The following is a 12811-nucleotide window of genomic DNA, read 5'->3' as shown; positions in this document are numbered from 1 at the left end:
TATGCATGGTCACAGCTGTCTGTGGACCTGTCTGCCAGAGGGCAGACCCACCCTTCATCCAAGCGGTCAACCTCAGAATCCCCAGGGGGGACACTGCCCTGCGGAGGAAGACCCTTCCAGCCCCTCTGAGGAAAGGGAGGGGGGCAGGGTGCGCAGGGTGCTGGAGAAGGGCGGCAGAACTGGAGGTGGGGATGGTGAGGAGAAGCAGGGCTGGTAACTTGGGAGTAAGGGGGGGCGTGGGTGGGAGGAGAGGCTCGTGCCAGAATAACAGGGCAGGATGGCAGAAATAAGTAGAAAGTCCTAGAAGCTGCTCTGTTTGCTCCAGCTGTCAAGAAGGGGGAGGAGAAAACCCTGTGGGACGGGGAGGAGGGTGGGGGCTGTTAGGAAGTTATTTAAGAGCCAACTTTCCTGTCGTTTTTCCTGAGTCCTTTTGAGGAAGTACCCCTGAGCCGCACAGAGCCAGCCTGCGATAGGGCCCCTCCTGCGGGGACCACAGGTAAGCAGCCGCCCCTCCTGCCGGACCTCGCGGCAAACCTGCACCCAGGAGCCGAGGGGCCCCGCTGCGCCCGCCCCCCTGCACTAGAGTTTTCCAGCGATCCCTCAGGCGGCTGCTCCGGGTACGGGGACAGGGGTCAGAGGCGCCCGCACTTGCCCACTGCCCTTCAGGGCCCCCATCTCCACGCCTACCCAGCCCCACTGCCGTCCAAGCGGGGACTTCTCAGGTACTCCTTCCAGCTTCCCTGATGGCCGCTGCTTGCAAGAAAGCCACCAGCTAGGAATGAGAGACTTGGGAGTGCTCCCCCAAGGGAGTTCCCCTCTCCTCTGGGGAGCAAACTGTGGAGGGATGAGACAAAAGTTTAGAGAGAGAGAGGGATATAGGGCCAGGTAAGAATACCTGCTTGGCTTGGCTCTGCATCCCTGTGCACCCCTTTCCCTCTCCCCTGATGCAAGAGCTGAATTTGAGCCCTTGCTCCCCCCACCCAGACCTGCGGAGAAGGGGGTGCTTCTGCCCACCTGCATTCACCTGAACAGGCTCCTCTTACCTGGCAAGCACCTGGGGCTCCCCAGCTCTCTGCTTTCTGGTTCTCTCTCCCAACAGGCTACCGTAGTGCTCTACTCTGTTCTCTCCCAAACCCTCCCCTCCCTTAGGGGTCCTAAGCCCACCCTGGTTATTTATCTTCAGGGGACTGCTTTCTCTTACCTTCCCTCCATCATTAACCCTTTCTCCCTGTCCCCTCAGCCCCCTAGAGACTTTGTGTAAATATGTCTGTAGGTATTTATGGAAACCTGTTCAGACTCTATACTTGCAAACATTGCTGTCTCCTCCCCAGACCAAATACCCTAGAAAGTGCTTCTCTTGTCTCCAGCTGTGTTGCCTTTGCTCAACATGTTTCTGGAACAGTCTGAGCACTCTGGTTGCCTCTATGGTAGAGGCTCTTCATCTTTTGAGGGTGTGCTTGGTTTTTGAAAAGAGCCAAATATCCAAGAGTCATGACTGGGTGACCCAGGTGATCAAGGGGAAAGCTCCATTTGGGCCAGAAACAAGGGCTCCCTTTATTTGGTCAGTTGGTCAACAAGTACTGATTGGGGTCTGACAGTGAGGTATGTGGTGTTTAAGCTGGCTCCTCGCCTGCACAAACTCCAGAGGAAGGGGAAGCAGGCTTGGAGCAAAGGCAGTGTAAGCACCACTGACTAGGCACATTTAGAGAAAGGCTATTTATAGCCCTAATTTAAAATTGCAATGTACCCCCTTCACCCGCCCAGATTCCTCCTCTGTGTGGTCCTGGCTCCAAAGCACTTGCCAAACTCTTACACCCTTTTTTGTTTACTTCTGCAAAGTGTGGCCTCCACCCTAACCCTCACTGGACTAGAAGCTCTCTAGGTCAATAATCCTCTGTTTTGTTCTCTGATGTATCCTGAGTACCCAGATCTCAGCCTGGCACATAGTAGGCCCTCATTAAATATTGGTCGAATGAAATTGCAAAAATGAATGCTTTGGAGGATGCCACTTATCTGGACGTGGTTGGATGACTTTATTCCTAAAAGTGACTTAGGGCTTCCTAAATCTATATGAAAGAGACATATGCACAGGCATACAACGTTAAACGTTTCTTACAAAGAGACTGCCTTTAGGGGTAATGAGGGGGAAAAAAACCTTGCTCTCTAAAATCTTTCACATTTTTCATTTCTTCACATAAGCCCCTTTTCTTCTGCTTTCCATATGTTTTGACAAACAAGAAATCTCCCCGAGATCCTTGGGGAACTATACTCCATCATTAGACTAATCCTTACTGCCACTTCTCAAGTTTTATTTATGTGAGACTCAAAATGTGTTGTATCCCACACAGATATGTCTGCCTCTCTATTTTTGAATCCTTGTCTCAAATGTAACTCGCCTCCCATTCCTTTTCTGTGTCTCCCTTTCTCCCCCACAAGGAGCTTGTGAAGCTGAGAATGTCCGAGACCTCCGAGCCTGCATTTGGAGGCAGGAGAGCCCTGCCCCGCAATGCCTCCAATGCGGCAGAGGATGACCTTCCCACTGTGGAGCTGCAGGGGCTGGTGCCCCGAGGCGTCAACCTGCAAGGTACAGGGTCCGCCACCTGCTTCTCCCTGCAGGTGCTGGCTGGGTCAGCACCCTTTGTCTCCGCAGGCTCCCACAAAAGCGGCTCCCCTGCCAGTGTCTGGTTTTAAAGAAAAGCCTCCCAAGCCTTCTTTTGAGTGGTAAAAAGCCCCAAGATCCAGATTCTTGTCCCAGTTCTGCCACTTGATAGCTTTGTGATCCCAGGGAAGTCCTTTGTCTTTCTACCTCTTAGCTATTTCCTGTATAAAACAAGGGCATCGGCTCAGTGGATGCCTCTTCCAGCGCTACTGTTCTGGTTTGAAAAATATTCTCTAGCTGGAAGTTTCCACTTCCAAAATATTGTGGCTGTTTTGATTGTCTGGCTTGTGCCTCTTTCCCTCTCCCTCCTCCCTCCTCTCTCCATTGCTGTGAATTTCAGAGCTGGCAAAAGATGCCAGACTCTGACAGTAATGGAGATGGAAGCCCTCTATTTCTCTCCAGAGCAGCCTGGTGAGCAGGTGAGGCGAGCTGCTTTCCCTGCTCTCGCCTCCACTGATCCCAAGAGACCTGCTCTGGGAGGAGCAGCCAGCAGCTGACCTCCACTCAGCCCTGTCAACTGTGACGGGGCCCAGGTGCCAGCAATGGCTTGGTGACACAGACGCCATTCCCTTGGGCCACAGCAGGGACATTCAGAGTCATGTCCCTGAATGGCATCTTGCAGGGACCACTTTTCGCTGGTAGCACTCATGCAGCAAGCCCACTTCTGCTCCTGAAGGTACTGTGCCTTCAGTTTCCCTGGGAGGTAAACACCCACTTGCTGGGAGTAGGTGCCCAGATCGCCCTGTGGTGCATGGTTAATCTGCCTCCTCAGAAAGACATCAGCAGTTGAAAGCAAAGGGAAAGAACAATGCTGATTATTAACAAGTTCAGCAAATCAGAGAACTGCCTGCAACTTGTGGACAGGTTTGATTGTGTTACTATCATGTCTAGATGATTTGATATTCAACTGTGAAAACAGAGAGATATCTAGTACCATGCATTAAGGACCATCCAAATTTGGAGGGGGGAGCTCACAGCAGGGCTTCTTCAGTTGGGTGGAAGGGTCCAGACAGACTTGTGAACTCGTAGTTCTGAGCTCTCTCTCCCATTGCGGTGCTGCACTCCTTACAACGCTGCCATTAGAGCCACAGAACTGAGTTAAAACGGACTTGCGAATCAACTCATCTAAATCCCCATGTTATAAGGTGGGGAAACTGAGGTCAAAGCAAGTAGTTGATGTTCATTCCTTCACTGCCCAATCTTGGGTTTATCCTTTTCTTTTCTTTTCCTTTCCTTTCTTTTCTTTCCTTTTCTTTCTAAGAATGCAAATAGAATGGGAAAGCATGCAGACGTCAAATTATCAATTATAAGCAAATTACTATACCTTGGTGTATTCGGTTTTTTAGCAAAATCCCCTCTGGCAGAGAAGACTCTTGACCCTGGGGAATGGGGGCCAAGGTTAGGAAAAAGTGGGCAGGAAGAACAGAAAGAGAAAGGGACATAGGATCAGTGAGAAGAAATATGAACAGAGGCAGTGAGATGTAACAAAAAGCCCCTTGGTTCAGGACTCATAAGAACTGGGTTCTTGTTCCAGATTTGTCCCTTACTCACTTTGCCACCCAGGGGAGCCTCAGTTTCTCCATCAAGAAAATGGAATCAATACTTACTTCACAGTTGCCATGATGATGAAATGACTAGTACCTATGAGACACCTGATTTCACCCACAAATGCTCATTGATTCAGAATGTGCAAGTTATCATACCCTACAAAGGTTAGGAGCCCACCCCCAGTGAACACTTGTTTCTAAGGGGAGCACATAACAGCCTGCAGGGCTGTTGCTAATAAGAAATCAAAACTACCAGAGAACTTCAGTAGGTAGTTTGATTTTTAAAAAATCTAGGATTACTGTATTCTGTGTATTTATTTTTGGAGGCACGGGTGGGGAATTATTTTGAAAAATCAGTCATCATTTGCTTGGCAATCATTGTGTCCGCAGCCCAAGTGACATTCTGGGATACCTATTACAGGCGCTGGCAGAGGAACGTGAGTGTCCAATGACTATTTGTAGAATGAATGAACAATCACTTGAGAATTGAATGACTCATCAGGACTAGAGTCATCATAATCTTATTATTAATAGCCAGTTCCAGGTTTTAAAAACATGCCTTTATTTAATCTGTCTCCCACAGGTGAGCTAAGTACTACACACCGTGAGGATAGGGTCTCTGAACCCAGGCTCATGGAGAAAGTCCTAGATGAGTAGAACAGAAGAAAAATACCAGTATACAAACCACGTGATCAAGAACTGTCTCCTATTTATCCTTTACATTTCATATTTCTCTTTACTTGTGCCAAAAGCTGGTTTTCTGACACAAAATACATGCGTTTCTCCCAAGTCATTCCCTGCCAAGGCTGTCACGTGTGATTAGCTGCTGTCTTCTGGCAGTTTATGCAGTGACCCCTAGGGGGGGTCCAAGAGGGCTTGAAGCTCCTGGAGCCCTTGTCTAAGGACAGCTTTGGCTCACAAAACCCTAAGTCAAGCTCTCCTCATTTGTTTCAATGGAAGCTTTTCCCAAAAGTGTCCCTTCAGCAAGCTGCTCTTGCCAAAATTATTAAGGCAGGGAGGCAAGAGGAGGAAAAGAATAAATGACAGATTTTTCATTTCCAATAGTCCTGTGGCGGTCAATATATATAGTGTACACTGAGTGTGTATGGTACCCTTAATTCACAGCTTTTGTAAATATTTGGTTAAGAATGACTTTAGCCTGCATTTCAAATGTATAAACTCACATAAGGCTCTTCCCATACAGAAGCATGATATTAAAAAAGAAAAAGGAAATATTTAAGATGACAATGAGACCCCAGAAATGGGACCAGCCAGTCAGTGGTGATGTTTGACATCCTCATGTGTTTTAAGGGTCTTAATGCCTCCTTCTGAACTCAGCTGTAGCCAATTAAAGTATGTGAAAATCTCCTTAGATTGCTGGATTTGCATCTCTTCCTGATAGACTGTTCTGAATGTTCAGTGGTTGTTTCTGGAAATCTCTCTACAGCTTTCCTAGTCTCAAAGGTTATTTTAGCAGGAGACATAATGTTCTGGAAGATAGTCTTATATTCTCGGTCTGGTTTGACTCTGCATTATTAACCATAGGTGATCCTTTGCAGTAGTGATTATAATCCTTATTTGGCAGATCTAATGTGATGAATTCAAACTGGAAAGCAATTCTGGATCTCTAAAAAAGTCAAATGCAGGAGAGATCTAGAATCACTCAGCCTAATGAGGTCTTGTTCCTTTCTGAACATCTCTCCTCCTTCCAACCCTACCCCTGTCGGAGCCAAAGCAACTAATTAACTAGTTAATTATCACTCTCTCCTTTGTGCAGAGTTAACCTCTCTGGATTGAGGGTTTTTGAAAGAATTAGAAAGGCATTTAATGTATGACAAAGAAATGATATTGTATAGAACCAATTCATTCTTTCATTTGGTTTGTGTAAAAGCATTTAATGATTGCCACCTATGTGTCAGGAAGTATGCTACGTTCTCTCTGAGGACACAAAGATGAGTAAGCCAATCCCTGGCTTCAAGCGGCTCTCCATCTACTAGATGAAATAGACACGGAAAATATAATTGCAATTCAGTGCAACAAATACTGTCACAGAAATTATGCCAATTGCAGTGAAAGAACAGAGAAAGGAATGACATGGTTTGGGGACAGTGGGAAAGAGGGTGAGGAAGGCTTTATGATGAAAAGCCATCTGATTTGCATCTTAGAGGATGAAGAGGAGTCTTCCAGGCAGACAAGTGCATGGGAACAGCATTTCTAGCAGAGGGAACAGTACATATCAGGTAATGGGGACAAGGAGGGGATTAGCCTGGAAAGTAGGCAGGTACCTGTTACAGCAGGTACCCTGAGACCTTAAGTTTTCTCCTGCAGATAAAGGAGGACTTGCAAAGGATTCTAAATAGCGAAATGATGTAATCAGAATTATGTTTTGTGAAGGTAATTCCAATGATGAGGAGCAAATGGAGAGAAGGAAATACATTTGGAGGCTGTTGAGATACTTCCGGTGAGAGGAGAAGTAGACCAGGCAGATTTCCATCCCTGGAGAAGATGCTGGTCTCACTTCTTATTCTAGTTTCCTCTGAGCAGCTGAGCATTTCTTATACATTTTACGGTACAGGACATTTGAATAGCAACAGTTAAAAAACAATAAGCTGCTTAGGAAAATGTTTTTAATCATTCTAATTAATGGTACTTTGAAATTTGGGGTATCCAAAGGAAATATGAGAGAGGAACTTTTATCCTGTTGTTTCAACAATAAACAGACCTACTTCCTCATGGACAGTATGCCTACAGTTTGGTAATAATATTACCAAAGATTGCATGGAGATTTCAATTCACTAGGGAATTCCTAGGATATGAACCTAAACATTTAACTTATTTCAAGATTCCATCTGTGACAGGTATAATCATTCTCGGAAGAATATTTTTACAACCTAAGGAGAAAATAATCTACTTTTTTTCATATTAGGGAAAGGGTAGGAGGACAGGGAGGCAGCTGGCTCATGAGGAGAGATTTTTTTTTTTTTTAACAGTCCATTTTCTGGTGTGTTTGGAATTAGGCTAAATTGTGTTAGGTAGACTTTTTGAAAGCTGTCACTTTGAAAGAGCAAGCTGCCAACTTCCAGCTACAATATCTCTAAAAAAACAAAAAACAAAAAGTAGCTTAGCAATGAGTGGCTCCATTTTGCCAGGAACTGGGCTTGGACAGGGAGAAGCAAATTCATTTCCTGTTTGTGTCAGATGGAGCCTGGATGATGAGAAGGCCTCTTTCAATCTAAACTATGTCTTGTTAATCCAATAAAAAAACCAGAAATCAATATGCCAGCTTAATAAATGTTTACTGAGTGTTTACTGCATGAAGAGGGACAGCACTAAGCAAAATGGACAATAGAAAGAACTATGATATTTGTATATCTATGCTTGTATTTTATGACCAACATCTGTAGAGCCCTTGTTATTATTAGGTATTGTAAACACCAAATACAAAGGTTGCTGTGTGGGTGACTGTCCCTGAGCAATGAAAGAAATGTTTAATTAGTGGTATTGGGACCTCACCTTGTTCCTTAGTACTCACCCCCCTAGCAGATCTGGAGAGCTATCAGATTACACTAGGAGGAGGGCAATAGGGCTGTCATTTCCTTCTACCTTTAAAGGATAAAGCACCCTGCCTATTACCCTTCCATATGTCTTGTCCATTTGACTACAGTCTAGAACATTAGCTCTTCAAACTCTCAAACTCTCAAGCACTGCTTTTAATCTTCCATATTTTGGTCAAGTTTTTATTTTTTTTTTTTAAGATTTTCTTTATTTAGAAAGAGAGAGAAAGCACAAGCAGGAGGAGGTGCACAAAGAGAGGGGAAATCTCAAGCAGACTCCATGCTGAGTGCAGAGCCCAATGAAGGGCTCGAACTCACGACCCTGAGATCATGACCTGAGCCAAAACCAAGAGTCAGATGTTTAACGACTGAGCCACCCAGGCATCCCTCAAGTTTTATTTTTTTAAATGAAATGTTTTCCTTGGTTTAAATTATTTAATATGGATTTTCATTTTAAGAAATTACACAGGGCAATTTTGCTTATCACCGCCTTAGTTTTTCCCTACATAGGGTACCACTGTAACTTTCCATGTATTTTTTTCTTTTTTTCTGAAGGCACTGACCTGTTAGAGAGATATTGCAGTAGAGAATGAAAAGATCACTTAGAAAAAAATAACATTTTTAAAAACTCCATACTTGGAATGAAGTGTTATCAAAATGATAACATTGTACACTGCCTTATTTTAAAACAAATTCCTCATGTATATATTAACATATGTTTATTTTATATATTATCATTATGTAATATATAATAATATTATTATTTAATGTATATTTGTGTGAAAAATATAAATATATATATACATATATACATACATATATATATATTTGTTTTCACTATGGAACCATTGGTTTTGTTGTTTTTTTTTTTGGCTTGGGTTTTATATACTCAAAAGAATTTATTAGTACTCTTGCTTACCTTTTGTTATTAAGCAATATATGAGTTATGTGCTATCAGAGCATGGCATTTTTATTCCAGTCTGGAAAAGTGCTGGTCTGGAGGCCTCATGTTATAAAACCCCAGATCATTGTCTTCAACACTGCACAACAATATACTATATATGGTTCTGAAACTGGTATACGTTAAGAATGAAATTGTCTGATAAATGACATTTAAAGATTGTATGGTTAATCCTATGATAAATAGAGTATCCATTTTATGGTGGATAGCCAACTTCAAGCTCCAATTCAGGCATTACATTTGTTTAAAGTGAAAAGTGGCATATTTACTATGGCTTCTTTTCACATTGTCCCGGGTACAGTGAAGGTGAAGGCTTATCCTCAAAGGGCTCACAGTTCCACAAATAAAATCACCTATATTAACACGACACAAAGTGCTTACTTATAATAAATTTTTATTTAAAAAAGAAAAAATATATTTTGGGAATGAAGAGGAGAAAATTTTTCATCCACCTATGGAAATGTAAGAAAAGAAAAGCAAGCCTGTCTTCCCAGAATACAGGGAATGCAGCATTTTTCTTTTTTCTTTTCTTTTCTTTTCTTTTCTTTTCTTTTCTTTTCTTTTCTTTTCTTTTCTTTTCTCTTTCCTTTCCTTTCCTTCTCTTCTTTCTTTCTTTCTTTCTTTCTTTCTTTCTTTCTTTCTTTCTTTCTTTCGAGAGAAGGCACTGGAGGTGGGCAGAGGGAAAGGGAAGAGAGAATCTCAAGCAGGCTCCAAGCTGAGCATGGAGCGCAAGGCGGGACTCAGTCTCATGACCCTGAGATCATGACCTGAGCCAAAAGCAAGAGTGGAACACCTAACTGACTGAGCCACCCAGGCACCCCAGAAATGCAGCATTCTCTCATTTAATCCCCACACCACCGCCATTTTGCAGATGATAAAACTGAGGCACAGCAAGTTTGTTTAACTTGTCCAAAGTCACAGTGATAGTAAGAGCCAGAGCTGGGATGTGAGTCCAGGCAATCTGGCTCCGAAATCCATACTCGCATCCACTATGCTATTTCCTCTTTTAATAATAACAATGCTAATATAATAAAAATAATTTGTGAGAATTTACTAGGTGCCAGACACTGTACTAAGGCACTTTACATATATATTTTTTCATCTAATCCTTACGCTAACCCTATAAGGCAAGTGTTTCATCGTCTTTTTAAAGATAAAGAACGGAAGAGAGATTAAATAACTTCCCTGAGGTTGCACAATTAGTAAATAGTGAAGCATCTCTTGGAACATATTCTGCAAAACACTGATCTCTACAAAAAATAGTTCCCATGGTCATTTAAGTTTGGAAAACATGGCACCTGTAGAAGATTTATAGTCTACATCAATAAAAGTCTCCCATAAATCTTGCAAGAATCCCGAGTTTGGTTAAGTCAGCCTTTCCCAAACTGGCTTAAAAATGGAACTCTTGGGGCGCCTGGGTGGCTCAGTCGTTAAGCGTCTGCCTTCGGCTCAGGGCGTGATCCCCGCGTGCTGGGATCTGGCCCCACATCAGGCTCCTCCACTGGGAGCCTGCTTCTTCCTCTCCCACTCCCCCTGCCTGTGTTCCCTCTCTCGCTGGCTGTCTCTCTCTGTCAAATAAATTAAAATCTTAAAAAATAAAAATAAACATGGAACTCTTATTCTCGCAGTGCATATCAATATTCCTCCAAAGTAGCACTGCATTACACTACTTTGAGGATAGACTGACTTTAACCAGACTCACTGGACATTAACCAGGTTCATTGGACACACTCATGGATCTAGAAAGCCAGAGTTTCCATTTGCAATAAGAATAAAACCAATGAGAACCAGATACTAAAAAATACTTGACTTTCTCCTTCCAGCTTTATTTTTCCCTTTGTCAAAGCTGCTTGGGAAGCCAAAGCATAAAACTAATATACTCGTTTTCAGGCTCACATTATCATGGGAGCAGAGGTGGGATGACATGAGACAAATCCTGGCAGTGCTCCAGGACCAGTGCATTCATTACCGGCAGGCAGACTGGACTCACCCCATCCTTCACCCGGAATGTTGTAGCAGCCTCCTAGCTGACCTTCCCACCTCCGGTGCTGCCACCATCTATTCCTTTCTTACTCTGTTCCCAGAAGCAGTTGAAATTTATATACATACATATATATACATACACACGCGCACACACACACACACGCACACACACATACATATAGACATGTCAGTTTGCTATTTCACATTTTTCACAGGATCCCCAATGCAGTTAAAGTCCAAATTCCCTAATATGGTCTACAGGGCTTTCAGGAGCAGCTCCCGCCTACTCCTTTTTGGTCCCACTACTACACTCCAACCAACCAGTCATCTTTCAATTTCTTAAGTAAACCACACACTCTCTTGCCTCAGTCTTCACTCCCCTCTCCCTGAAACATCCTTCCCCACCCCTTTTTCTAGCTGGATAACCTGTTCATCTTTCTGACCATTGTTTATATACCTCACTTCCTCCAAAAAGCTTCCTTAATTCCACTCCCCCGATCTGAGTTATAGGCTCCCTATACCTCCCAGCTACCGTCCTCCACCCGATACCCTATACTGCTTTATCAGAATATTTATGGTGCTATGTCATAACTACCTGTTCACATTTTAGTATCTACCATTGTGTATTTATCTAGCTTGTATTTATTAGGCAGTGACCTAATCAACATTTATATTCACATCTTGAAAGGCAACATAAAATGACATACATAAAATTCCTGGAGGACAAGAAGTTGGGGAGAATATTAAATATACTGAATATATGCTTAGGGTCTAAAATTATATTAAGAGCTTGGAACAAATTAACCAAACTCAATAAGATGAAAATTAATATGAATACATGTAAAGCCTTAAAATTGGGCTTTACATAGATATGGCTGGCTTCTAGGGGTCTTGATTGAATCATTATGCATTACTGGTAGGAATGACACCAGAATGTATCTTTAAAGGTTTTGCTTTAACGGATGTTTAATTTAAATCAATAATAAGGTAAATCTGTTCAAAATACTGATGATATCTTTGACTGAAATAATAGAAATATACTATTTGTTTTGAAAGATGTAGCAGTCTCTGTTTTTCATTGGAAAAACCATAGCTAGAATAATGTACTTAATTCTAGGAAAAATGCAACAAGAGAGAAATTTATAAAATGAAATATATTCCAGAAAAGAGTAGACGGTTAAATTTCTGGAAAAGAACAGTTGAGGAAATGGAGAATGTTTTAGTCAAAGGAATAGAAGCCTTTATATACCTAAGGAGTACCAGATGAAATGAATAGAATGTAGTCTATAGTTACCCAGAAATCAGAACCAGGGTCCATGGTTAGAAAAATTACAAGGAAGCAGATGTCAGTTCATCTTAAGACGGCTTTTCAAATAATTAAAATTGTTTAAAAATGGACTGTTTGCCTTGTGAGATAGTGGGTTTCCTGTTCAGATGAAGACAAAAAGCTTAAGCATTTGGACTTTCAAGATGTTTCATGCAGTACATAGCAGGTCTACCACATGGTCTAGAAAGTGCCTTTGCCCTTATAGATTCTGTGAGGCTATAATATCAGTGCATTCCTTCCACTGGTGCCGATGAAAGGAGACCTGATTAAAACCACTTATGAGGATTCTGTTTTTAAACATTTAAACAAAACAAAAACATTTTTGAAAGGCACACCGCTCAAAGGGAACCAGATGAGTTGATCACTAAGGTCCTTTTCAACTAAGATATTTATGAGTCTCCAGCTCTTTGTGAAGCTGGCTTCACATTAGGGGTTGTGAGCTTAATAAGGCCAGAGAACTTAGGGGAAAGGCAGCTTGGAAGAGAGAGGTCTAGAGAATTAAACGTCTTCTGCCCACAGCATAATGGAAGGAAAGTGCCCTTTAGGGGACCATGTTCAGGGTTCTGCAATGGGGTAAAAATAAAACTGTATCTTGCACTTTCTGTGTGCTGTAATGTTGCAGTCAGAATAGTCCACCACATCATGTAAAATACGCCATGGCTCCATCAGAGTTTATAGTTAAGCTAGCCATAAGTAAGCCTATGGCCCCACTATGTGCCAGGCATCATGCCAGAGCCGTTGTCTTGTTACATAATTGAATTTTTGTAGAAATTCTCAAAG

The 12811-nt window shown here is 42.6% G+C and overlaps 1 protein-coding gene across 1 annotated transcript in view; it reads left to right on the top strand.

Moving 5' to 3' along the window:
* The first annotated feature begins 372 nt into the window (after positions 1 to 372).
* Positions 373 to 12811, top strand: part of F13A1 (coagulation factor XIII A chain) — a 163674-nt gene continuing 151235 nt past the window's right edge. Inside the window, exons 1-2 of the mRNA XM_045811684.2 lie at positions 373 to 496; positions 2437 to 2584. Of these exons, the coding sequence (XP_045667640.2) occupies positions 2455 to 2584 (130 nt within the window). The 5' untranslated portion in view covers positions 373 to 496; positions 2437 to 2454. The remainder of the gene's footprint in view (positions 497 to 2436; positions 2585 to 12811) is intronic.

This window comes from Ursus americanus, chromosome 32, assembly GCF_024610735.1.
Source record: "Ursus americanus isolate L20-20 chromosome 32, mUrsAme1.1.p, whole genome shotgun sequence".
Taxonomy (NCBI): Eukaryota; Metazoa; Chordata; class Mammalia; order Carnivora; family Ursidae; genus Ursus; species Ursus americanus.
Note: the sequence above shows the minus strand (reverse complement) of the source record. Positions and strands in the feature narration are given on the sequence as shown.